The sequence below is a fragment of the Dama dama genome, chromosome 18 (assembly GCF_033118175.1).
Source record: "Dama dama isolate Ldn47 chromosome 18, ASM3311817v1, whole genome shotgun sequence".
Lineage (NCBI taxonomy): Eukaryota > Metazoa > Chordata > Mammalia > Artiodactyla > Cervidae > Dama > Dama dama.
In genome coordinates, this window is record NC_083698.1 from 99,861,845 (window position 1) to 99,889,224 (window position 27,380).

A 27,380-nucleotide genomic window follows, 5' to 3' on the forward strand; every position below is an offset into this window, starting at 1 on the left:
TGCATGTCGTCTTTTAGGTCTTCTCCCCATTTTTTGAGTCACATGAGCTGTTTATAAATTTTGAAGCTTAATCTCTTGTTGTTCACATCATCTGCAAGTATTTTCTTCCAGTTCGTGGGTTATCTGTGCACTTTATGGCTTCCCTTCCTGTTCTGTTCTCTTGTGATTTGATGACTAACTTTAGTATTGAGTTTGGTTTCCTCCTTTTTTGTGTGTGGTATCTATTGTAGGTTTTCCTTTTGCCGTTCCCATGAGGTTTTGATACAGCAGTCTGTATATAAATGATATGTTTTAAGTTGGTAGTCTTTTAATTTCTAATGCATTTCCAATATCCTGCATTTGTGCTCTCCTCACGATTTCTGGTTTTGATATATTTGAAATATTTGAATCATTTACAGATGATTTCCTACCTTTACTGTGTTTGCCTTTACTGATGATCTTTTCCATTTGTAATTTTCTTGTTTCTAGTTGTGGCCTTTTTTGCCTAGAGAAGTTCCTTTGGCATTTGTTGCAAAGCTGGTTTGGTGGTGCTGAATTCTCTTAGCTTTTGCTTGTCTGTAGGCAATTTCTCTGTCAAATCTGAATAAAGAGCCTTGCTGAGAAGAGTATTCCTGGTCGTAGGTTCCCTCTTATCACTTTAAATATATTGTGTCATTCCCTTTGGCCTGAAGAGTTTCTGCTGAGAAATCAGCTGCTAACCTTATAGGAATTCCTTTGTATGTTGTTACATTTCCCTTGTTGATTTTAATTTTTCTGTCTAATTTTTGTCAATTTGATTACTATGTGTTTTGGCATGTTCCTTCTTGGGTTTATCCTGCCTGGCACTCTGTGCTTCCTAGACATGAGTGACTGCTTCCTTTCCCATGTTAGGGAAATTTTCAGCTATTATCTCTTTAAATATTTAATTGGCTCCTTTCTCTTCTCCTGTGGGACCCCTATAATGTGAATGTTGTTGCATTTAACGTTCCAGAGATCTCTTAAATTGTCCTCACTTCTGCTCATTCTTGTCTTCATTATTCTGATCCATGGCAGTGATTTCCACCATTCTGTCTTCCAGCTCATTTATTCTGCCATTGATTTCTTCTAGTGTATTTGTCATTTCAGTTATTGTATTGTTCATCTTTGTTGTTTAAATCTTCTAAGTCTTTGTTAACTATTTCTTGTATCTTCCTGATCTGTGCCTTCTTCCCCTTCTGAGATCCTGGCTCATCTTTACTATATCATTACTCTGAATTCTCTTTCAGGTAGATTGCCAGTCTGCTTCACCTTGTTGTTCTTCTGGGGTATCTCATCTTGTTTGACTTTCCGTGATTGTAGCTTCCATCCTGCAGGCTGTAGGGTTGTAGTTCTTGCTTCTGCTGTCTGCCCCTGCCAGGTGCAGCTATCTAAGAGGCTTACGCAGGCTTCCTGGTGAGAGAAGCTGGTACTGGCCCACAGGTGGGTGGATCTGGGTCTTGTCCCTCTGGTGGGCAGGGCTATGTCAGGGACTGTTTTTATTGGGCAGCTGTTTTCTCAGGATTTTGAGCGGGCTGTCTGTTGCTGAGTGGAGCTGTGCCCCTGCCCTGTTGCTTGGTTGGCTTGAGGTGTCCTAGCACTGGCTGTTGGGTGGGGCCAGGTCTTGGTGAGAAAATGGGGGCATCCAAGAGGGCTCACACTGATAAGTGTTCCCTAGAATTATCACAACCAGTGTCCTTGTCCCTGCCCCCTGCCTGAGACCCTCCAATCCTAGCAGGTAAGTCTGGCCTAATCTCTTATGAGGTCACTGCTTTTTTTCCCTGAATCCTCATGTACGTGAGACTCTACCCTCCAAGAGTGGAATTCTTACAGTCAAACCCCACTGGCCTTCAAAGCTGCATTCTCTGGAGCCACCTCCTCCTGTCACCAGACCTGCAGGCTGGGGAGCCCTTTGTGGGGCTCAGATCATTCACTCTTGGGGGTGAACTTCTGCGGTATAATTATTTTCCAGTTTGTGGGTCTCCACCCGGTTCATGTGGGATTTGATTCTATCTTGATTGTGGCCTCTTCAGGTGTAGGACATCTTTTTTGTGGGTTCCAGCGTTTGTTCTGCAGTTAGCTGTGATTCTGGTGTTTCCATAAGAGGTGACCTCACGCCCGTCTACACTGCCATCTTGTCTCCTCCTAAAGGCATGTTATTTACAGCTGAGACAGTGTTTAACATTTTAGATGTAAATAGATAAATAAGCAGATGGGATAGAAAGATTGTTATGCAACTCAAAGAACTGCATGACATTGTTAATAGAATACTCCAGAGGGCAATGCACTGCAATAAGGTGGATGAGACCTAAGGCACTTTTTTTTTTTTTTAAAAAAAAAAAAAGGAAGGGAAAAGGGGAAGAAGAATTGGCGGACTTCTCAGGCAGATCAGTTTTAGGACAGTGCATATACTTGCACCCAAGGACTTTGTGGAGAGGGAAGACCACATGCTTAAAGGATTACAAAGCAGCTATGAAAAGACCATGAAAAGCAGCTTAAAAAGCCCATAAAATAATGCTTACCCGTTTACCTCTGTGTTCTTCGGAGTGGCATTAAAAGCTGTACTTTTGCAAAAACTAATGAAACAAAAAGCAGACGGATCCAAATGTGCCAGGGAGGGGGTGCTGTGGTGTGAGAAAATACAGTCTCTACATGAGCCAAGAGAATCTGGCATATACTGGTTGTATAACAGAGTGCAAAGACCAGCACAGAATCTTGACTACCAGCAGGTATGTGTTTATTTAGTGATTCTAATTTTTCTATAGAAATAATGGAACATAGGATTGGGGAAGGATATTTAATTCAGATTAGTGTTTTTATTCATTTTTAAATGTAAATATGTTCTAGTTCAAATTTTGTTTTCTTGATTCAAACTTTTAACTGAGAACACAGCTGCCTTATCATCTATTGCCTTCTTGCCATTGTTCTTCCATATAAGCTCCATGTAAAGAATGTTTAACACAACTATGACAGACTCTCCCAAGTCAGCCAGACCTGAATGCAAAGGGGTCCAATGAGAACCTGAGTCCCCCCCCCGACCTTCTATTTAGTACAAACCTTATGTCAGACGAATGTCACTGAAAAACCAACAGCATTTCTATTCAAAACAGAGCAGATGTGTTATATTAAATATAGCTTAGTATAAAGTCTTCTTAACCCCACAGCCAGTGTGAATGCACGGTTGTAATTACTATGCACCAGTGCTTTACACACACGACTGATCAGCTGTATTCTCACCACCCAAGGAGCTAGGTAATATGTGGTCGCGTCACTTAGAAGGTAGGAACCTGGCTTAGAACAGAGAGATAACAGTGTTAGGAATTGACTCTATACTGCCTTAAAATAAGTAACTGCCCAAAAGGGTAAAAATGAGGTGTGTGTGTATGTGCATCTCAGTATATAGTGTTTTAAAGTGAACTTTAGTAGGAAGAAGATGTGAAACAAAAAGGCCTTGGTCTGGGTGGGGGTCCTCCTCCAGAAGTCATCTATGTGCCTGAGAGCACGCAGTCTTGACTTTTTTGACGGAATGGGGATGGTTACTCCCAATTTTGGTTTCCCTTACCTGGAGAGTGTGTATCCAGACCTCAGCCTCAAGGAGGACAGGCTCCAGCCTCTGCAGTGTCCTCGGTCGTCACCCTAAGGGAGGTCAGCACCATACGTTCTGCTCACGCCCGTGGCTGCCGCTCCTTCCTATCACAAACCACCTTCCTCAGGCCAGGCGAAGGAGTGCAGCACACATGTTCGTGTTAAAATGTGAATTTTAATCATAAAAACAGTTTTCTGTAAATATAGTTATATCAACCTCTCTGCATACAGCTTGGTTCAGATATATACAGATATGATATACACAGATGTTATCTGTAGCACAGAACAAAATCAGTTCAAGAAACATGTACCCGCTGGGATGAACCCCAGCTTTCCTTAGGCCTTCTAAATGATTACCACCGACGAGAGAGGACAGCAGAGCCAGATGCAGGACATTCAGGGAGATGTATCAGCTGTCTTACTAATTTCATCCTAGGAGCTAAAGACTTGAAACAAAACTAGATTCCATTTCTCTTATTGCTATGACTTTTACACTGGGATATTAATCAAAATAGGGGTTTGACATTTAAGGCGACGGGGAGGCTATGCTGATCTTACACTTGGAAAACACAGAACGTCTCCCAAGTTTTTCAGAAAAGACTTACTCGTCAGACCGATTAAAAAAAAAAATTTAGCCAACAAGCCTGAGATGTACAAAGGAGGTTCGTTTTGTTTTCCTCTACCCCATACCCCTCAAGTCTCCTACCCAGTCTCCTCAAAAGCACAGAATCTACAGCTTTCCTCACTGGTCTTGGAGGGCTAGACTGAAAATCTTTGTTTGATTTGGACAAAGGAAGGAGTTTTCACTCCAATGTCAACGATATATGTTGACAACCAGATAACTCAGTGACCTGTGTGTGGATTTTTCATTTTGTGGATCATCTCTGGCTAGTTCATAAAACCCTACACCCCACCTCCGCATCCCCCAACTGTCCTTAGCAAAATAGATGTACCGTTAGTGTAAAGAGGCATTCTATAGCAAAGAGAGGTGGTTCATACCCATCTGTTTATGGTGATTAAATACATTTCCTGAATTGAGATCCTATTACCTCGAAAAGCCCATTCAGTGCTGAGCTTCTAGAATAAATGCTAAAGAGACGAGAGCAGGGCTTTACTTCTCCATCATCAGTTCTCTGTATAGTACTAGAAAATTATTTCCTTTCTAAATGTGCAGTTTCATCCAATAGCCCCTGTATTCCAGCTCCAAAAAAATGAGCTAAAGTGAGTTATAAAACTACCTCTGACTCCCTCCAGTTAAGAGGCCTAGCAATCAGCCTGATCACACTCACCCGCTTTCATAAAAGAGTCTTACTAAGGTTGGTGACTGTACGTCATCCTCCACAGGACTGTAAACTTTATCTCCTCAAAAGGCTGTTAGATTTCACAGGACAGTCCTTAGTCACTCACCAGAACATTTAAATAAAAAACAAAAAAAGGGGGGAGGGGTCTCAGCTGCTTCCAAATTGCAATATGCCCATTTCTTCCAGGATTATTGTTTTGACATTTCCTTCCATTTCAACATGTGCATCCTCAATACATCACATAGTCATATCAATATAAAAATAAACTTCCACTTCTTATCAGAAAAACATTAACTTAATTCACAGCCTTTTTCCACCACACTCGGCCCTCTAGTAGCTCCTGGGAACAGAGGTATATTAGTAATACAAATGGAATATTAAAAATCCATCCATGACTTAGGAGTAAAAAGGAGCCCTGAGCTCCTCTTCCCCTACACCTGAATCACAAAAGGGCTTTCCTGAAATGAGAGGGGTGGGCTGGCCTGCTGAGGCGCCCCCAGCCATGCAGGAGCCTCACCACAGGGCACCACATACAGGTACCGCAGGAGTGCAGAGGAGAGACCGAGGACTGGCCCTTTCAGAGTCCAGGCCCACAGCCAGGAGCCTAGTGGGGAGATGAAAGCCCATTTGACACACACTGGTCCCCATATTACTAACTTTCCTGCCTGGTGGAGAACTGTCATCACACCACGGCAAGTTCACGGTCAACCTGAACACTGTCTTATTCAGCAGCACCCCCCGCTTCCCGTACCTCTGTGAGTACGATCCTCCTGGGATGGGAGAAAGCACCTCAGTTCATTCCCTGGGCTCTGTGGTTTCTTTTCCTTCTTTGATTTAGCAGTCCAGAGTCAGGGCTGACTCTTTGCAACCCCATGGACTGTAGCTTACCAGGCTCCTCTGTCCATGGGATTTTCTAGGCAAGAATACCGGAGTGGGTTGCCATTTCCTTCTCCGGGGGATCTTCCCGACCCAGGGATTAAACCCATGTCTCTTGCATTAGCAGGAGATGCAAGTGGATTCTTTGCCACTGGGTAGTTTCATTTCAAAACAAAAACAAGTTCCTGAGGTCCCCTTCTTCCTGGAGGGTGGTCGTACTGCCTTTAAAAGGTTAACAAAAACTTCACATCACTGCCCTTTGCAAAAGCTTCCCCAAAGGCCTTGGTTTAAAGGTGAGTAAGCTCATCTTTTTTACTCTGTTTGAAGGGCTTTCAGTGTATTAAGACAAATAGCAAGTTTGCCCTCATAACCACCAGAATGAAAAAGTGGTTCGGCTATGGTTTCATTTATCTTTACCTTTATCTTCTAGCTAAAACAGGTAGTTACACTGATCAATGACTCTTCACATGTGGTATTGAGAATGATCTGCACCCTGTGCTATACTTAAATTTCCCATCTTTTTCACGTGGGACAAACAAGTTACAAATGCAAATTCCTAGGCTAAATGATTTCTATCAATGTATCAATGAATTCAGCTTCCCTTCTCCAGCCAAATGGAAGACACAATGCCATGATGACTGACGGAGGCAGCCTCCTAATCCACAGCAATCATAATTTACTGAGGACTGTATGGGCACTTACCTTAAAAGGGATCTATGCCAGGCCTAAGGGGTGCTTCATGCTTAGCAAAAGCCAAAGCCAATTCTGAACTGTTATTTGCCCCATACTTTCTGGTCTGGGGAAAGATAAGTCCTACCATTTCTGACTCCTTTAGAAGAGTCCTAACCCAGAGGACAACTGGACATTGTCCCCAAGGCTGAAGAGTACCATCTGCCAAGTCTGCACAAGTGAAAAAAATCCATTTTGTCAGAACTTTGTCATATCTGACTAGACATCAGCAAACTCCAAGCCTGGATTCTAGGCCCACAAGGACTCTGACCACCTAGAATTTCTTTTAACTTCATCCAAGGATGACCCGGTGGCCCCCACTTCTCAAGGTAGCAATGTTTCCAGCTTAGGGCATGGCTCACAGCTTCGTTCAGTGGGTAAAGAATCACCTGCCAGTGCAGGAGACTCAAGAGCCAGGTTCAATCCCTGGGTCAGGAAGATCCCCTGGAGGAGGGATGGCAGCCCACCCCAGTATTCTTGCCTGATAAATACCATGGACACAGGAGCCTGGCGGGCTACACACCACAGGGTCGCAGAGAGTCGGACATGACTGCACACACACACACACACACACAGAGTCGGACATGACTGAACACACACACACACACACACACAGCTTGGCGTCAGATCAGACATGACTGAACACACACACACACACAGCTTGGCGTCAGATCAGGCTTAAAGTTCCCCAGAAGGACCAAGCCAGCTGGCACAGGGTTGGGAGGAGGAGGTCTGAGAGTTGAGAGGGACAGAAGGTCACCATCAATCAATGTACCCACACCTGAGGTTCCCAGCCAGCTCCCGAAGGTCACAGTAGTATTATAATAAGCCCTGTTTCTACAGAGGACAGAGAAGGACATTCACCAGTGACTTCCAAACAAAAGCAGATGGTTTCTCTGAAAGTATTTCCATAGTGGCACAAAAGCAGGTCTGGGTGGCTCCTAGCTTCTGCTGTCCTTGCGCAGGGAGCCCTGCCTGGTACCTCGCCAACAAATTCCCCTTGCAGAGACCTGGCAGCAAGTGATGCTGGCGTGCTGCTCACCCGAGAGATTGGGGAAGAAGGTGGGGGTGGGGGGGCGGAGGAGGGAGCCTCCAAAAGGTGAACTCCTAGAGGCTCCATCCTCCTCTCCGGGATGTCAGTGACGAGGGTAACACAGGGTAACAGCGTGCTCTGCCGCCCAGCAGAGGGCGCTGCGCTGGATTCCTGGCCTCACCAGGAAGCTGGCGATGCAGGGAAGGACCGGCGCTTGGGTATCCTCTTCAAAGGACTCTGTTGGGGAGGCGGGGTGGCGGGGGGTAGCAGAGGAGTTCTGCTCTGGAGTCAGCCGAATACAGACTTCAGACCTGGCACCGCCGCATGGGTGCACCCTCTCCCAGGGCCACTCCCAGCCCAGGGGATGCCAGATGGACGGCTGCCTAGAAGTGCATGGAGTTACAAGAAGGGGTGAGGCACCCTGGGCCCGCCATTCAAAGAGAAATACAGGAACCTCATTTTCATCTGATTACCTGTACATCAGCACGTCTAAGCCTGGAGTTACAATCGCACAGAAATAAAAGCATTCGCATGCAGAAGCCCTCTAGAACAGAAGGGCTTACAAAGAGTATTTGCCCAACAAATTCCCTGATTCCACAGAATGAGGGCCTGCCTCTGTCCTCCAAGAGAACCTGACCTTCCCTTTTACCCCACCCCTACTTCTGACCGCCCATCCCAACTTAGAAAGCCTTGAACCTTCCAATAATACTAACAGTAACCATTACTTGACCCAAGTTACAAAGGCTGCTCCTTCTCCAGGAATAAGAGGAGATGGCCACTCTTCAAGGAAAAAGGCAGTGAAGCTTCAGCTTCTAAACGGATTCTTTTTTTCTTCTGTAAACAAATATACTACTGAAATGATGGCTAAACCCACAGAGAAGAAAAATGTACAGTTTACATTTCAATGCCCAAACTTATTTATATATTTACATAAAAGACACTACCCTTGATTAGTCAATGTCTGCATTTCCACATGTGAACTTCTTTAATCTTGAATTCTGTATCAGGGAGCTGCAGTGAGAATGGTTCTGAATAAAGCAATAAGCCCTACAAAGCTAGTCTCGAGACAAGACACATGATCCATCCATTTGAAAGTTATTTCTCTCTGACACTAGCCTGGCTAGAACTTGGTCCCGGACACAGATACACAGACAGCTATTCCAATAACACAGTCAGGTAGGAACAGTGAAGGGGAAGAAGTTATTTGTCACAAACAACCCAGGACCCCAAGTCGAAATCCTGAACTGGCCCAGAAGACCTCTACTCGACTCACAGGAGCAGGCTTCTCTAACAAACTGTGGTTGTCTCACTGCGGCTGACGTCCACTGAACACCCCAGCCAAAGGGAACAAGCAGGGCCAACAGGAGCTATCCCAGGTCCGAGCACAGCAGAGAAACTCATCTCACACACGGGGTTCCCAGCCGCGCCCCTGGTGCAGGCACGCCACCTCTAACGAGTCTGGTGCGTCTCTGGTCCCAGTTGCCTAGCTCGAGGAATGCTGTCTCTGCTAAAAAGAAGTTTGTTTATGAAGGCTCCTAACTGGTACACATTCTTGCTGACATCGGCCTGGAGGAATGTGCCAGCCCGTCCCAGGAGGGAAATCAGAGAAACAAAACTATGACGTGGAGCAGCCACTGTTAACTTAGGGAAAGGTTTCCAGGCTTCATTTTTACAATTTTAGTTTTCAGCTGACTTAGAAGCCACCACTCCCTGTCCTCTATCTAGAGAAGCTTCGTACCTGGTGACAAAAACATCCTTTGTCCCACTCTGAAGTCTCTATGTGAACAGAGAAAACATAGATTTACTCTAATAAACCAGAAAGGAAATTTGATCACAAGACAAGACTCCCAGAACTGATGAAAACCTTGGAAGGCCATCTGGTCTAGCTTCTGCTTTGGGCAGATGGATATGCAAGGCCACGCTGGACAGACTGTGGGCTCATTCTTGATACATCAGATGACAGAGACCAGACAGACTTTCCCAACAGTCCAGCCAGGGTGTCCAGAGCTCCTGGTGATAGGCGGCCTTCCCCCCTCACCTCAAGTCAATCACGAGGAGATGAGAGAATCTGCTTTGATAACTCCCAAGACTGAACCCAGCAGCAGCTAGGAAAGTGGTAGCTTCCAGTAACCTCCAAAATCAAGGCGCTCTGATCTTACCTCTTGGGAAGAAGGGAAGAAAGGAGATGCAAAAACTACATTTGTTGGAAGTATAAATACTCCTGTGTGTCAATCAGAAATCAGGCCATCCCCACGTGATAGCAGCTCATCCTTCCTATGGGCAACAGGGGTTGTCAATGACCAACATGACATCGATGCCGTAGGCCTCCAGCAAGTCCATAAGAAAGCTCCGGTCTCCTTGGGGGTCTAAACCCATGCCCCGGGCATGCTCAGCTGTCAGAGTTTTGTCTTGACTGGCGGACACCTCCAACAAAGTCTGAAATATCCGGTTGTTTTGCTCAAGGAAAAACCTGCATTCACAAGACAAGACATGGAAAAGGGAGGGCAGAAAAAGCACAAAAGTTTACCAAGTAAGCCACACATGGGGAACCAAAACTATACTGTTTTGCTCACTATACGTTTAAATGGTTTCAAAAGTCAGACAAGCCTTTTAAAAGAAGAAAACAGGATAAAAGTTAAAAGAGTTACTCAAGTGCCTCTTAGGTCAGCAAAGAACTGGTGTTAAGCCATTCTATGATTAGCAATATCTCTGAGTGAGTGATGGCCTGCCTGCCAGAAATCTACAGGAAGGTTACTAGAGGTTTAAACACAGCTGTAGAGAGAGGCCCCATGAACTATGTTCCTCTCTTTCTGCTTAGTCCTAAAGGGAAGAGAAATATTAAAACAAAGCAAAAAACCTGATAATGCAGTTCTGAGATCAAGACTTAATGTGAGAAACTGAAATCTACCTTCAAAGCCCTGGGTGGGTAATTAAAGCCAGTGACAAGAGGCGAGGCTTCCCAACGCAGGGAAGGACTCTGACTCTTAAAATGACTCTCTAGCCCTTGAGCTAACCACGCAAAAAAGATGGAGCTCAGAGGTACTGGGGCAGGCACTGGGGAGTCAGAAGCCAGCCCCGGGGGGCGGGCAGTGATGGAGAAGGGGGAGCCAGGCAGAGGGACCGATATCTCCACAGCGCACCATCATCTGTGTATAACTGTGTGTTCCTCAGATGGCTTTTTCTTTTTGAAATTATGAAAGTATGATAAACATTTATAGGAGACCTAGAAAACACAGAACAAAGTTCCACTATGGTGGAACTTAAATATAGGTCCTATATGTAACTATATGTAAGTGGAACTTACATATAGTTCTACTATATATTACAATTATTTTTTTAAGCAGATAAATTAACATTTTTAGTTGGAGTTTCAGTATCAAACTCTCAAAAATTACTAGAATGAACAGACAGAAAAGTACAAGAATATAGTAGACCAGAAAAGCTAAGAACCAATTCAACGTAATTAAAATTTACACAATTTTCACATGACAGTAGGATACAAATTCACTTCAAGTTCCCACAGACTATAAACCAGGAGACACTGGAACATATCCAGGGACATAAAACAAGGTGCAAAAATTTCATGGTCTAAAGGTATTGAAATCGTACAGTCTGTTCTCTTACCACTGTGGAATTATGTGAGAAATCAGTACTTTGATGGCTTTTTTTGTTTTAATTTGCACAGAGCTTATCTGAGTGTCACTGACTTATAGTACTATATGAATATATGCGCCATATTCAGATATAGTCTGATAACGTTAACAGTCTAGACTTTTCACATCTGTATTCCACAGAGCAAGGTGCTCAGTGCCCCAAGCAGCTTTGGGCAGTCAGGGATTTCAGATTCAATAGACAGACGTTCAAAAGCCTTGACGAGACTGCTGGCTCTCTGCTCAGCTTCCAGATACTTTTACATCTCAACAGCAGGTACACATTAGAAAGTATACTTGATCAGAATCAAAGTACTGCACCTTTGTTGCAACATTAAAAGACAGCGCTAAGTTGTGTCCGACTCTTGCGATCCCATGAACTGTAGCCTGCCAGGCTTCTCTGTCCATGGGATTCTCCAGGCAAGAATACTGGAGTGGGTTGCCATTTCCTTCTCCAGGGGAACTTCCCGGCCCAGAAATTGAACTCAGGTCTCCTACATTGCAGGCAGATGCTCAAAGCCAATATCAAAGGCAGAAACAGTTCTAACTGCAAGAGCTATTCCCCATCCCAAGTAGGAAGACCAAGCAGGTGGCTGGCAGAATTGTTTCCGGTTCAATTACACTTCTGTTCTTATCACCTGGCACTATTTCACACAGATACTTATGAATGAAATCAATGCCTTGAGGAGGCCATGGCTCAGACCCCAACCACCAGCCGCTCTGGTGGTGGAAGAAATGTCATTCAAGAGTTAAGTTTCTGATAATCCCATAATACTCCATATAAGGAAGTGCTCTATTCAAAGGCAGCAATGGATGACAAGCCCCTGCATCCTGAGAGACAGCTTGTATGCAGCGGACATCTGGGTGTAAATGACCAACAGGAAGACGACTCCTGGGGCTCCCATTTCTCTTAATAACCCTTCCCTGCTCTTGAACTCTTCTGGGCCCCCCTAACAGCATTTCGGGGCTCAGGCTGACTGTGGAGGAAACCCAGCTCTAAGGGCAATGAAGGGCATCCTTGCACTGCAGCATGTAACACAGGAGGTGGTGGTTGTTGAGTCACTAAGTTGTGTCTGACTCTCTGTGACCCCGTGGACTGTAGCCTGCCGGGTTCCTCTGTCCACAGGATTTCCCAGGCAAGGATACTGGAGTTGGGTTGCCACTTCTCCTCCAGGGGGTCTTCCCGACCTAGGGATCGAACCCGCATCTCCTGCACTGGCGAGCGGATTCTTTACCGCTGAGCCACCAGCGAAGCCCAACACAGGAGGGATCCAGGCTAAAGCCGTCAAGCGCCAAGGGACCCTCAGGGAGGCCCATGACCACCACTAGGCTGACTTACAGCACAAAGAGGTCCTCTTCACAAGGGTTATAATCTTCTTCCACCTCCTGGGAATATAACAGCATCTGCCTGTTGGGAAGGAGACGACCATCAGCTTCTGGCACAGCTACAAGGACCCCAGGCCCCAGGCTAGGTCACTGGGCGGGCATCTGCATGGGCCACTACCTCCCAGGAAGAAGGCTGAAAACCCAGGGCAACACCCCCATCCCTGCCCCGGCCAAATGCAGGGAGAGAAGGGGAAGCACAGGGCTTGGAGTCCAGGGCTGGGCCTGGCCCTGGGTAACGAGGACGAGGGACAGCCTTTCCTGATTGTCGTACAACTGGGGGGAGGCCATGAAGCCATTTACGTCTCCACTGATACCAAGGTGCTACCTCGGGCTTCACAGATCCTAGAGGCCACCGGAAAGGAGTCAGCTCAGGCGTGCCTGCTACCCATCAGTCTAGCTGGGGAGCTTCGTCAACCCCCTGACCCCTGGGCCGATGGGCAAAAGTGTGCACAGAGGGAAGGGGCGGCAGGCAGGGGGGCTGGACTGGAGCCCCTGGGGTGTGGGCACGGGCAGCTCCCCTTGGCCCTTCCCCCAGCCCCACCTCTGCTCGTTGAGCCGCCGGTACTTCTCCCGGTCGGCGCTGTTGATCTTCAGCAGGGGCTGCAGGTGGTCGTGGTGCGTCTTCACGTTCTGATTGTCCACGTAGACGTCGTAGAGCTCCCGCTTCTCCTCGAAAATCTTCTCCGTGGTGCCTGCAGGAGCCGGGGTTGAGGAGGCGGGGACCCTCCGCAGGGCGGCCCTACAGGGAACCAGGGCCCCCGGAGGGTTGCCGGGGACGCACGGGCAGGATGGGGCGGGCCCTGTACTCACAGGCCACATAAGACACCTCTACCTCCAGGCTCTCGATGTCGGCCACGTTCACGTAGAAGAAAGGCTTGGACTCGGGCACGGTGCCCCCGATGCCAGGCAGGGAGACGTTGGCCAGGCAGCAGCAGCAGTACACTGGCGGGACAGCGGAGGTGAGGGCGCCCGGGGTCCCCCCCTCCCAGCCTGCCCCCCGCCTTCTGAGCTGCCAGCATCGTCAGAGTGCTCCATTCAGACACGGGTCAGTCTTCCTCTCGGGAGATCTTGCTTAGGACGTGGTACTGGTAACCTTCCCCTTCTCAGAACCCTTGCCCACAACAACCGTGCCTCTCCTGGTCCCCTCCTTTCTCCTGACTGCGCCCCTCGGCCTCCTCTGTCTTCCTCCTCCTCCAGCTCACCTCCCGGGCCAGCATCTTCCACGCTGACACATCCCTCCTGATTCACACTCTCTCCAAGTAACAGCACAGACAGCCCGGCCTGTCCCCCAAGGTCCTGACCCAACTAGATTACTGCCTAGCGTCCACCTCAAGAAAGTCTCAGAGCTGCACACACATATAGTGTCCAAGTGGACTCTATCACACCGCTCCCTATCTGTTCCTCCTCAGTTCCCCGGCTGGTGGCCCTACCGTCCTTGGCATCCTAGACTCTTCCGCCCTGACCGCTCACACACACCAGAACCTTACAACCCAATCTGACACCAGCCTCTGCCAGATTTCTCTCTTTATATCTGGAATCCATCCTCTCTGCTTTAACCCAGGCCCTTGTCTCTTTCCAGACTACTCATCTGCCACCCGATCCATCTTCCCTACTGCCAGAGTCCACATTCTAGGCTATCAATCCAACTGCAGCCCTCCAGGGCTTCATATCAGTGAGCCCCTGATACGGATCAATCCCTCTGACCTTGGTCAACAATGGAAAGAATGGGAGCAGTTTCTGTCCAGGGAGTTTGGGCAGTGTCCCTGACCTTGGCTTCTAGTTACCTCTATAGCACACAACGCCCACTGGAGGGGGAGAAAATATCAAAATGCGCTTTCGAAGTAAGGCAAATTTCCAAAGGATGAGGATCTGTTCGCCAAAGAACTTAATAAACTGAGACATGCAGCCAGCTGGGTGTGTGATCTGAAAAAAATTAACAGAGGTGGGTGAGGGGGAGAGAAGAAAAGCTTGTTAGAAATATTGTGAAAAATATTCAATACAAGTGTGTGCTAACCACCGCTCCCACCAAAAAAAAAAAAAAAACCCCAAGGTATAACTAAAAAGATACACTAAGGGATGGTTACTTCTACATAAAACGGTATATTTTACTTTGAAAGTCCTATCTTTAAACCAGAATTCTATCATTCAGCAGCTCTCCGGATGCACCGAAGTGAGTGTTTAGGATCATTAACTACTTCACCTGGGGAAACGGTGCAGAGGAAGAGAAACTGGATTGTAATATTTGAGTCTCGCCCAGGTGACGGACACCTTAGTGAGACGGTTCAGCTCCCAACGTGACTAAGCACAGGGAGGAAGGAAAGGATGAGTCACCTATCCTAGGTGACACCCCAACATACAGGGACCCAGCTCCCGTGCGAGGTGACATGTGGGAACGGATTACAGGTTACCCCGCTGGAAGAGGGACCCCCGGCACCTAACCCCACCCCCTGCACCTAACCCCACCCCCCCGCACTTAACTCCACCCTCTGCACCTAACTCCACCCCCTGTGCCTATCCCCACCCCCTGTGCCTAACCCCATCCTCTGCACCTAATTTCACCCCCTGCACCTAACTCCACCCACCTACACCTAACCCCACCTCCATACCTAACTCCACCCCCTTGTCCCAACTCCACCCCCTGCACTTAACCCCAACTGCACCTAGCCCCACCCACCTGCACCTAACCCTACTCCCTTGAACCTAACCCCACCATCTGCACCTAACCCCACCCTCTGCACCTAACTCCATCCCCTGCACCTAATCCCACCCCCATACCTAACTCCATCCCCTTGTCCCAACTCCACCCCCGCCTCCTCTCAGTGCTGGATGCCAGGACCCTTCAACCCTGAGGGTTGCCTCCCAGGCAGGCAGAGGAGCCAGGACATATTCCAGGAGCAACTGCATGAGCTCTGTCTGACCCAGGGGAAGTCGGAGACCAGGGTTCTGCTCTGCCCTTTACTGACAGGGAGACCTCAGGAAAGCCAGCCCACGTTTCTGGTTCACTTTCTTTACCTGTAAAATGGGGCTATATCATCACATCCCTCATATGGCTAGAAGAAACACTTGAGAAAATTTGTGTGCAACACTTGGCACATGGGAAAGCCACACGACGCAACTGTCACTGACAAGACACCAGGCTTCAAGCCAAGTGCTCTGTGAATGTTTTGGAAGGTCACTTCCAGGACAAAGTGTGTGGTTTACAAGCCAGTGGAAGAAGCAGGCACACCAGCCTGATGAGAGCTGTGTTGAAAGAGGGGCAGGGGGCTGCAGGAGAGTGTACAAAGGCCCTCAGGTATGAGAACAAGCTGCTTTCTGGGAACCACAAGCAGCTGGGGCGCTGGGCAGGGCGTGTGCCAGGGCAAACGGGCAGCAGCCCAGCGAGGGGGCGTTCTCTCTGCTGAGACACGGTGCTGGGCTGCACCCCGACTGCACGATACCACACACTTCTCCTGTGCTTTCACCTCAGCACATTTCCCTTCTCTTGGCCTTGGAGCTTTTACAGAGAACCTTCTCTTCTGGACTTGCACAGTTCCTACCGTTAGGTTTCCCTCCAGCTTTTCATGTCAGGCACCCCATCCTCTTCTTACTCCCTAACTGTCGCTGGTAGGTCCCTCAGATTCACACTTCATCCCTCACCTTTCACCTTCATCCCCCTAGGAAATCCATCCACTCCTGGGACTCAGTCGCCCGACTTCTGTCTCTCTCTCACTCCCTTATTTCCCTGGGGGAGCATTTACTAGCTGTTGTTGGGCTGCTCAGAGAGGTCTCCATCATCCTGCCTTCCTCTCACCTTCCAGGTTTTTCCTTCCCTCTGCTTAGATCTGACCTCTACTTTATAAGTTTATTTTACAATTTTCTTCATATATCTGTTCACTTTGTAAAAAATTCATTGACCTATAGTAAGCTTACAGCTTTCAACCAGTTGTGACAAATGTTATATTTCAATAGAGAGGTTACATAACAATTTCTTCATATGTACACATGTGTGATATATTTGAACAGACTATCAAATATACCATGTTAATTAGTACTGTCATTTTTTCCCCTGGTCTTTTCCTCTTTTACATATATAAGCATTGTCCCTCCAAAGCCACCTCACCCCAAGATAATATGTGTTAATTACCTATATCACACCCATCCATATTTTTTTCCATGTTCACGTGTGTATATGGACATGGATACATATATGTATATACGTTCATGTGTGTATGTGGATATATCTACATGTTTGTACATACCCAAGGCAGAGATTATTTTACAAAAGTGATAACATCATATATAGTTTTCAGCTCTTTGCTATTCTCTCACAATACTTCCTAGTAGAGCATCCCTTGTCAACTAGTTATGCTCTACTTCATTATTCCGAATGGCTATGTAATATACAGAGTGTTCTATTTGTTTACCACTCTGAACAATATTGAATTAAACATGTTCATACAGACATCATGACACTCTGGTAGTTTACAGATAGAAGACAGATCTCTAGGAGTGGGACTATCAGATCAAAGGGTGCAATATTTTGATTTTTAATAAAGCACTAACAAATTGTTTTTATTTTAAAGAAGACTGTTCACATTTCTACCTGCAACCTATTAAGGTATCCTTTTCCCTGCATCTCCCAGGGTTTAACAATGTCTGCCCACAATAAGGCAAAAAACAGGTGATTTCACTTTTTCTCCCTTTGGTCCCCTTCTTGGCATCTTGGGGAGAGGAATCTAGGGCACCCAGGTCAGATGCTGGTCACCTCCCTGTGGGTTTGGAGGCAGCCTTGAACTCAGAAGGAAAAAGAGGGTCAGAGTTAGGAGTGAAGAGAAAGAAAGTAGGTTTTCATCAGTACAGGCCCAGAATTGCCCTAATGATCCTCTGACAGCTTCTTAGTTATTGCCTCGCAGCACACGCCTGGGAAATCTTCAAACTACCTTTCCCGGACTCTCATGCCTGGTGGCTGCCCGTTAGGTTCTGCCAATGGGGGGCAGTGCCTGGAGACTGGAGGGCGGCGGGAGGCTTCCAGTTTCAGGGTCCAGCTTCCGCTGGTATCGCTCCAGGGGCAGAGGACACCTCCATTCTAGACTCCAGCTATTCCTGGCATCCCCGGCCCTAGGCAAGCCCTGCCCACACCAGGCCCAGGTGCACCGGGCCTCCCTAAGCGGTCTGAGAACCACATCCGCTGAGCCCCTCCTCCGAGCTCCTGCAGTTCAGATGTCACTTCCTGTCACTTTCCCCTCTTTCTTACTCCAGCCCTGGGGATGCATGGCAGGCAGCCTCAAAAAGCCCAGGTATACCACCAACCCCTCCCCCACTCACTGGTTATCTACTGCCTATCTATGCAATCCTCTTTTCCTCTTGAGTAACTCGCTTTTAACCACCAGACTATGGCAACACTACAGCGTTGTGACTTCCACAATGACTACAACAGATTGGGACTTCCACCTTGCCTGCAGACTTTTTCACGGGTTGGCTTTGATGAAGGAAGCCATCATGTTGGAGAGACCCAACGTGTTTGTTTATTGCCGGGGGCACTAAACAGTCAGCAAGGCTCTCAGTTCAACAGCCCTCAACCTCAATCCTCCCAACAACCACGTGAACTCACAAATGGATATTCTCCAAGCTGAGCTGTCAGATAAGCCCCCAGTCGTGAGGGACACCTTGACTGCAGTCTTGCAGAGGGCCCAACAAAGCCTGGATCCCTGACTCACAGAAACGGAGAGATGTGGCTCAGCTGGTAAAGAATCCGCCTGTGATGTGGGAGACCTGGGTTGGGAAGATCCCCTGGAGAAGGGAAAGGCCGCCCACTCCAGTATTCTGGCCTGGAGAATTCCATGGACTGTAGTCCATGGGGTCACAGAGAATCAGACACGACTGAGTGACTTTCACTTTCATTTTAAACCATTAATTTGAGGGCAACATCTGATGCAGCAACAGATAACTAACATAGGGTGGTAGCTACTGTCTGTATTTCTAGTGTTTAGGTTATTTTGTTACCTCTCTGTGCCTTTGGTTTTCCAATTCCTTTATTACCAATTCTCTGTATTGAATCAGTTTGAAATACCTGGCATAGTTTGTGTTTTCCTAACGAGACCCTAACTGTACTTCTTCAGATTCAAATACCATGGTCTAACAGTTAAGGTTCTTTCCAATCTGACTGCAACCTATTTTTCCACTTTTTTCTCCTGGCCAGATGACACTGATATTCATCACAGTCAAACCAGTATTCTCACACCCATGAACTCGCCCTGTGATTTCTCACGCACATCCCCACAAGGCAATGGAGTGGGAGGGACTGAGCCCCGGCCTTGGCACCAGGCCTGTGTTTATACCCTGGCTCTATCTCCTACTAGTTGTAAGGCCTTAAGCAAGTCACTGAACCTTTAAAACATGGATTGAAAAAAAAAAATCCACTTTAAAGAGAGTTGCCACAGATGCAGAGAGAGTCAGCAGAACGTCTGACTCACAGAAGGTGCTGGCAGGGTGCTGGACCATGGCCCCCACTGTGGCTCATGCCTTCCCTCAGCCTGGACTTAGCATCCCTCACTTTCCCCCGGTTAAATACCTCAAATGCCTCTTCCAAGATGCCTTCTCAGAGTCCTCTCAAACTCATGGTATAATTTCTCTACCAGGGAGCCTGAAATTTCCACTGAAGTATCTTGTGGCCACCTGTAGGGGAGGGGAGAGGGGATGGAGGAGGAAGATGGGGTGGAGGAGGAGGGAGGGGGTTAGAGAAGGAGAGGGGGTGGAAGATGGGGAGGGGGATGGAGGAGGGGGATGAGCAGGGGGATGGAAGAGGGCAATGGAGGAGGGGCATGGAGAAGGAGGAGAGGGATGAAGGAAGAGGAGGAGGGGGATGGGGGTGGAGGAGGAGGAGGGGGGTGGAGGAGGAGGGGGGAGATGGAGGAGGAGGAGGGGTGGAGGAGGAGGTGTACAAGGAGGAAGGGATGGAAGAGGAGGAGGGGATGGAAGAGGAGGAGGGGGACGGTAGGGGGATGGAGGAGGAGGTGGACGAGGAGGATGGAGGAGGAAGGGGATGGAGGAGGAGGCTGCGGGAGGAGGAGGGGGATGGAAGAGGGGGAGGTGGATGAGGAGGGGGATGGAGGAGGAGGGGGATGGAGGAGGAGGAGAGGGATGAAGGACAAGGGGGATGAGGAGGAGGACGGAGGAGGAGGAAGTGGACGAGGAAGGGGAGGGCAGAGCTGGCGGAGCAGGGAAAGGGGGAGGCTCTTTGTACCCTCCCAACATCTAACACTTGCTTGGGTCTTCTCTTAATGGTAAATAAACATATTCTAGTACAAAGTAATTCAGAAAAAAAACACAATAAAGTAATATCAAAAATACGGTAACTAAGAAATATCTCAACTGTTCAAACACTTCACTTTTAGTTCAAATGTCTGCCTTTAAAACCGAAGCAATCACAAGAATCAGATCCACTCGTCACCCCCAGAAGTCCACCACAACTGGGCCCTCCATATGGCTTTGCACCACTATTATGGAAGTATTACCAAGCATACTGTTTAAGATAACTTGCCTTATGTTTTAAATAAGAGCCAAATGCTGAGGTTACAATCCTATTCTATCGAAAGCAGACTTTGGGCATTAGCCCAAGACACAAATTTCCTTATTCATGAAAACAATAATCAGCAACCACTGTCCCCAGACCCAAGCCCGGGACTGCGTGAGGCTTCGGCTGACCTACCTTCATCTCGGGGTACATGTATCGGTGGATGGAAGGCAGCCAGTAGACGGGGGGCAGGCTGCCACCTCTCCCCGGACCGGCATGGAGCACCCCCTTGTTGTCCTCATAGAAGGCAGCCAGGTGAGAGTAATGACCCGGGGTCTCCAGCTGGTGTCTGCATGAGACACATGCACAGTGAGAACGGCTCTGACCGCAGCCCTGCCACTCACTCCCCGGCCCCAGGGGCAGCAATGCTTGGGGTGGGGGAGGGCAAAAGCCTGGATAAACTAAAAGCCTCCCTTCCAGAGGTTGCCTAGGACACTTCCTTCGATGTTACAAGTTCCTTGGCAAAAGCTCTAAGATAGGCTCTGACACTCCCTGACAGTGCTGTGGACACAAGCTCCTTCTCGTGGGAAACAGGAGGAATTAACAGACTATAACTAATGTCCATTGTTCTGGAGCAAAGGATGCTTCCCAGAGAATGGCTGTTGGTGATGAGAAGGGGAAACTTGGAAGACCATACATTCCCTGCTTAAAAGCTGCTCTTTGTTTAGAGAGCAAGTTTGTCTTCTTGCTTTGCTGTTGTGAAAGAATAAGAAGCGTACTTTTCAACATCTCAAACAATGGAAAACAACTATTGGAGGTCACGAAGGGCTTATGTTTGAACCAAGTAATAAAGAGCTCAGAACCTTTTCTCCCCCAACCCCATCCTGCACAGGTGGCAGAGACTTGGCTGTGGGTAATTCTGTCAACTGATCCCAAAGCCAAGAAAACTACACTAAGGCCCTGGACCATTTGGTCAATGGAGAATCCAATCCTGCCTTTGGGTCAAGCACAGGAGGACCATGGGTACCATTTTGGCACTATGTTTGCTGAAAGTGTTAACAGAGGCTGAATTTAAAATGAGGTCATAATCTAGTATGACTGGTGTCTTTGTTTTTTATTTTTTGGCCACACTGCGCTGCATACGGGATCTTAGCACCCCGACCATGGATCAAACCTGTGCCCCCTTCAGTGGAAGTGTGGCATCTTAACTACTGGACCACCAGCAAAGTCCCAACTGGTATCTTTGTAAGACGGGGAATTTGGACGCACAGACACACACGAGAACATTGTGTGCAAGTGAAGGATCGGAGTGATAAGTCTACAAGCCAGCAACAAGCCAAAATGGTCGGAAGCCAGGAGAGGAGCAACCACTAGATTCTCTCTGAGCCCTGGGCATAAACCAAGCCTGCTGACACCTGGATTTTAGACTTCCAGCCTCCAGAACTGTGAGACAATACATTTCTGTTGTTCTCAGTCATCACCTAGTTTGTGGTACTTTGTTACAGCAGCCTTAGGACATGAACAGAAGGAAAAATTAAAAAAAAAAAAAACTAAAACTTTTTTAGTCCATTTAAATGGCCTTAGAACTCTACAATTTCCATCATACTGCAATGAAAGAGAATCAAAATAGAGTTTTTCTGAGCCAGGGGAGGCTCCCCTAATTACAGCTGGCCCTGGCACAATGACGACTGGAAGGCAATGCCCCCAGCCTGTCACTGCTGGCTTTGCCCAAACGCCGTCACGCAAGGCTCAGATTCCAGATCTGCACGGTCCACCAGGTACCCTGCTGCTCCCCACCCATCCCTGCTCCAGAGGGACCGACGGCTCCTGATGTCAAGGCTAAAGCTGCCACTTCTTCCCTGTGAGCACTCAGTGACAGTACTGAACTTTCCGAAATCTGCTTTTCTTCCCGTAGATAGCAGTACCACCGCAATAGTATTGTGAGGTGCAAATGGAGCTGAGTAGAAAAAGTGCCCAGGACAGTTTGTGGTCTATTTCAGCTTCTTATAGAACACCTGGCGGGCTTCCCAGGTGGCACAGTGGTAAAGAATCCGCCTGCCAATGCAGGAGACATGGGTTTGATTCCTGGGTGGGAAGATGCCCTAGAGGAGGAAGTGGCAACCCACTCCAATATTCTTGCCTAGAAAATCCCATGGACAGAGGAGCCTGGCGGGCTACAGTCCACGGGGTTGCAAAGAGTCAGACATGACTGAAGGGTGGAGAACAACATGCAAAACACCAGGTTCCTTCCTCCCTAGCACACGGGCAGCGTCTAGCCAGGCGCACAGGGGAGGCTTGGAAACAGTAGGGAAACAGGGGAAGATTCAGGGCAAGCCCTGGAAGAGACCTTTGGGCAAATTTACATTTTAAAAACAAACAACAACAAAAAATCACCAAGTACACCCCAAAAAACATTACTAAAATAAACTCCTCTCTGAGTGACAGCTCTCTACTTCGGTGGTTCCTACACTTTAACCTCTGCACAAGGAAGCAGCCGTGTGATGTAATAATAAATGACTCTGAGGGTGTGTGTGCCTATAATCACTTCTGGTTTTCTTTTGTTGGGCTGCACAGCATGTCAGATCTAGTTCCCCGGCCAGGGATCAAACCCACGCCTCCTGCATTGGAAGTGTGGAATCTCAACCACTGGACCACCAGGAAAGTCCCTATAATCCTTTCTTTCACTCTTACAAATGTTCACAGTCTAGACAGGAAACCCATGAGGGCTAAGCTGGGTCCAGCTATTCTGAGAAGATGGCAGACTTTAGACAACCCTCAAGGATATGTCAAAGGGACAAAAGCTTTATTACTACAAAATAGCATGTAGACAATTAAGTTCAAGGGTAATTTTATTAAGACCTAATTTCCTTAAAAGGAACAGTGGGAAGCATTTTATTGTATTTTTAATACTATCATCTTGGCTATATTTTCTAGGTTCATTGTTTGCTGATTTGCTTCTCAATTAATGGTCTTACCTATTTGACTCCATCAAACTCTATACTTGAACCAAGAGTCTAAAGAAAAGCTCACTACGAAGTTAGAATCTCTTACACGAAAAGGTAGTTTCAGAATCCTGTCCTCTGACAGCCTAAGATACCACTGGCTGATGGAACAGAATGAAACAAGGACACGGACTATGGCCACGGACACAGACATAAATATAAATTGGCAGTTCCTGGATAGGTGTTACACAGCCGTTTTATGAAAGCCTCAAAATTTAAACACAATATAGATTTTGCAATTGAGCAAGAATGATTATCAAACCGTAACACCAAGATAAACCAAAAAGTACTGAAACAAGCCTGAGAGTTTAGAAGATAATATGGGTTTCAAAGATGATTCAGGAGGGTGTTGCATACAAGGCAGAGATGGAGACACACAGGCCGAGCATCTCCGGGAACCGCCCACGAGCCATGACAACGTAAAAACGAGAGGGTAACTGGCAGAGTGTGTGCTACTGATCTGAGTCACGTCAAGGATTCTTCTCAAGAACCAGAGACACTGGGTTGCTGCTTAAGCCCACAGCCCCTTCACTAATATGACGTAAGCTGTACAGCCACACCGACACTGCGACTAGCCCTGCCTTCCCCCAGCACACCGGGCCATCACGCGCCCAGTGTAAGCATCAGGGATACCTCTGCACAGCAATGCCACTTCTTCACTTCTGACACTCATGACCAGTCTGAACCACTCTGTCTTCTGGCCTTGCAAGTACAGAAAAACAGGCATTCCCGTTTATCGCTGGTGCAGTACTGTCTTTCAGAAAGGTCACTTGACATTTGTGTAAAACTGCATACCCTGGATGTACCCTCCAACCCAATGATTCCATTTCCAGGATCAAGGCCTAAGGATCCATACGTGGATACGAACAATGATTTATTCGTAAGGATATTCACGTTCATGGTGGTGAAAAATAAGAACCACCTAAAAGCTACAAAAACAGTGAAACAGGGACTCCCCTGGTGGTCCAGGGGTTAAGACTTCACCTGCCAGAGCAGAGGGTGTGGGCTCCATCCCTGGTCGGGGAACTCAGATCCCACATGACTCACCAAAAAACCAAAACATAAAAGAGAATATAGTGACAAATTCAATAAAGACTATAGAAATGGTCCACATCAAAAAAAAAAAAAATCTTAAAAATAAAACAGTGAAACAGTTAAATTGTGATACATCTATATATTGAAATGCTTGTGTGCTGTGTTCTGTCATTTCAGTCGTGTCCAGCTCTTTGGGACCCTGTGGACTGTAGCCCGCCAGGCTCCTCTGTCCATGGGATTCTCCAGGCAAGAATATTGGAGTGGTTGCCATTTCCTTCTCCAGGGGATCTTCCCCAAATGCTTGGAAACCACCAGAATGATGATAAGGACTCTTGTTCATGATACAGTAAAAGGTTAAATATCTTTCAGTTAGAATATTTAGACACTGAGTGACCTCAATCTTCTTTTCTAAAAAATTAATGTGTATGGACATATTTACACATGGGGAAAAGACCAGGAGGATATAAATGTTAACAGCAGATAGGTCTGCCTGGTGGGATCATGTTCATTTTTAACCCATTAGCCTTTGCCCATTTTTCAGTTTTCTGTAATAACTCTATGTTAATTTTCTATTTAGTCTTTTTAAATTTTTCAATATGGAAAATTTCAAACATACACAAAAAGTAGAAAGAAGAGAATAATAGACCCCATTATCCACCACTTAGTTTCAACAACAGTCAATATTTGATCAATATGGTTGTTACAGCTATACTTTATCCTTCCCAATGCCCATCACTCTTTTTCCTGAAATGTTATAAAGCAGATCCCTTATAACATTTTACCCATAAATACATCAGTATGCATCTTTAATAAAATCTTTTAAAAAAATAATGTAACTACCATGCCATTATCTCACCCAACAAAATAATAATGCCTTTAACACAAACTAATACGCAGTCCACTTTCAAATTATATCAACTGTCCCCTAAATGTTATAGTTGGTAGTTTCTATCATGATCTAAGCAAGATAAAAAATGTGGTTATGTGTTTAAGTCCCTTTTATTTTATAACATGCCCTCTTCATTTTTCTGACTAATCCTTTAAAATTATAAAACAGTTCTCCAATATATTCTGATTAATAAAAAAGAATCATAGGAAAGACTAATTAGGGAGATAGAGACGTCAAGAGTTGTGGATGAAATACTAACAAAAAAGGTTAGGGTATCATACGTAAAAATAAATATAAAACATAGATTCAGTATTTTAAAAAAACAAGTTAGTGAATTTTTATAGAAGTTATTGCTACAATCATGTATTATCCCTGGGTACACGTGGGCTTCTATCACTATGTTCTTTCCTCATACGCTCTCATGCAAGTCCGTCTCTCGTGTTACCTGAGCTCTCTTTACTCATCAAGCTGGAAAACCTTTCTAGTTATGATTCAAAATCTATAAGCCATAAAAAAGTATTGAATTCAGTGAAGAAAAAAAGAAAATGAAGAAAAATCTGCACAACAAACAAAAAGGAATGTTGAAAGACAAATGACAGCGGGCTTCCCTGCTGGCTCAGTGATAAAGAATCTGCCTGTCAATGCAGGAGACATGGGTTTGGTCCCTGATCTGGGAAGATCCTACATACCATGGAGCACCAAAGCCCATGTGCCACAAATATGGAGCCTGCGCTCTGGAGTCCAGGAGCTGCAACTGCTGAAGCCACCCACCCTCGGGCCTGTTCTCTGCAACAAGAGAAGCCACTGCAGTGAGAAGCCTGTGCACCCCAACTAGACAGCAACCCCCACTCTCAGCAACTAGAGAAAAGACCAGGCAGCAACAAAGACCTAGCGCAGCCTAAATAAACAAATAATTTTGTAAGAGAGACAAATGACAAAGTGGAAAAATATTTTCCATTTATATCACAAAGACTAAATCTCCATACTATACAAAGAACTGTAAATTAATAAGAAAAGATCAATGACCAAAAAATAATGTAGCAAAGGCTAGGAAGAGTTCATGGAAAAAGAAATGTAAATGGCTCAAGCACATATAAAGGTGCTTGTCCTCACTCCCAAGAAAAACGTAAATTTATAATGTGTTTTATGGGCTTCCCTGGTGGCTCAGATGGCAAAGAATCTGCCTGCAATGCAGGAGATGTGGGTTCAATCCCTGGTCCGGGAAGATACCCTGGAGAAGGGAATGGCAACCCACTCCAGTACTCTTGCCTAGGAAATCCCATGGACAGAGAGGAGCCTGGTGGGCTACAGTCCGTGGGGTCACAAAAGAGTCAAACATGGCTTAGAGAACAGCAACAACTGTGCTTTATGCATCAGAATGCCAAAAATCCAAAAGTTGTATTTTTGTGTGGGCAATGCTGTGAGCAAACAGTATTCTCCTGCATTACTGCTGGGCATGTGAAATGGTACGATCTCTGTAAAAAGCAACTTGAAAGTATCTATTAAAATTAGAAATACATATGCCCTTTGAATCACCAATTTCATTTCTAAAAACTTAATGTACACATATACTGCTCATGTGTGAAGTGATACCTGCTCATAGGTATCCAGTGCAGCAGCACCACAGCAAAAGACTGCAAACAACCAAATGTCTATCAGTAAGAAACCTGAGTGCCAAAGAATTGATACTTCTGTACTGTGGTGCTGGAGAAGACTCTTGAGAGTCCCTTGGACTGCAAGGAGATCAAACCAGTCCATCCTAAAGGAAATCAGTCCTGAAGATTCATTGGAAGGACTGATGCTGAAGCTGAAGCTCCAGTACTTTGGCTACCTGATGGGAAGAACTGACTCACTGGAAAAGACCCTGATGCTGGGAAAGATTGAAGGCAGGTGGAGAAGGGGACGACAGAGGATGAGATGGCTGGATGGCATCACTAGCTCTGGACATGAGTTTGAGCAAGCTCTGGAAGTTGGTGATGGATAGGAAAGCCTGGCGTGCTGCAGTCCATGGGGTCACAAAAAGTTGGACACGACTTACTGACTGAACTGAACTGAAGAGACCTGATAAAGCAAGCAAGGTTCTTTTGTGATACAACCGTGAGAAGCAGTGAAGAAGGTCTCTGTGTATGAATATGAAAAGATCTCCCAGATATGCGGTTGAATGAACAAGGCAAGGTGCAGATAACGTGTATAATATGCTACTTTTTGTACGAAAGGGGTAAAATAAGAATGTACATTTGTATATTTGTATATGTATAAACAAAGAGCTTAGGAAAGATGCATGGGAAATGAGCAGCGATGACCAGGATTACTGGATGGATGTGGGAACTCAGTGAACACTTTGCTTTTTAATGCCAGTGGTTGATACTGCCACTCTCTTCTTCCCTTAGTAATAGAACCTTTCAGAT

At 46.5% G+C, this 27,380-nt stretch overlaps 1 protein-coding gene across 1 annotated transcript in view; it reads right to left on the minus strand.

Annotated features, from left to right (window-relative positions):
* Positions 1 to 3,734: 3,734 nt before the first annotated feature.
* Positions 3,735 to 27,380, minus strand: part of DENND11 (DENN domain containing 11) — a 48,056-nt gene continuing 24,410 nt past the window's right edge. Inside the window, exons 4-9 of the mRNA XM_061165943.1 lie at positions 20,242 to 20,395; positions 14,339 to 14,477; positions 13,365 to 13,496; positions 13,096 to 13,246; positions 12,508 to 12,576; positions 3,735 to 9,988 (exon numbers count right to left, since the gene is read on the minus strand). Coding sequence (XP_061021926.1) covers positions 9,793 to 9,988; positions 12,508 to 12,576; positions 13,096 to 13,246; positions 13,365 to 13,496; positions 14,339 to 14,477; positions 20,242 to 20,395 — 841 coding nt within the window. The 3' untranslated portion in view covers positions 3,735 to 9,792. The remainder of the gene's footprint in view (positions 9,989 to 12,507; positions 12,577 to 13,095; positions 13,247 to 13,364; positions 13,497 to 14,338; positions 14,478 to 20,241; positions 20,396 to 27,380) is intronic.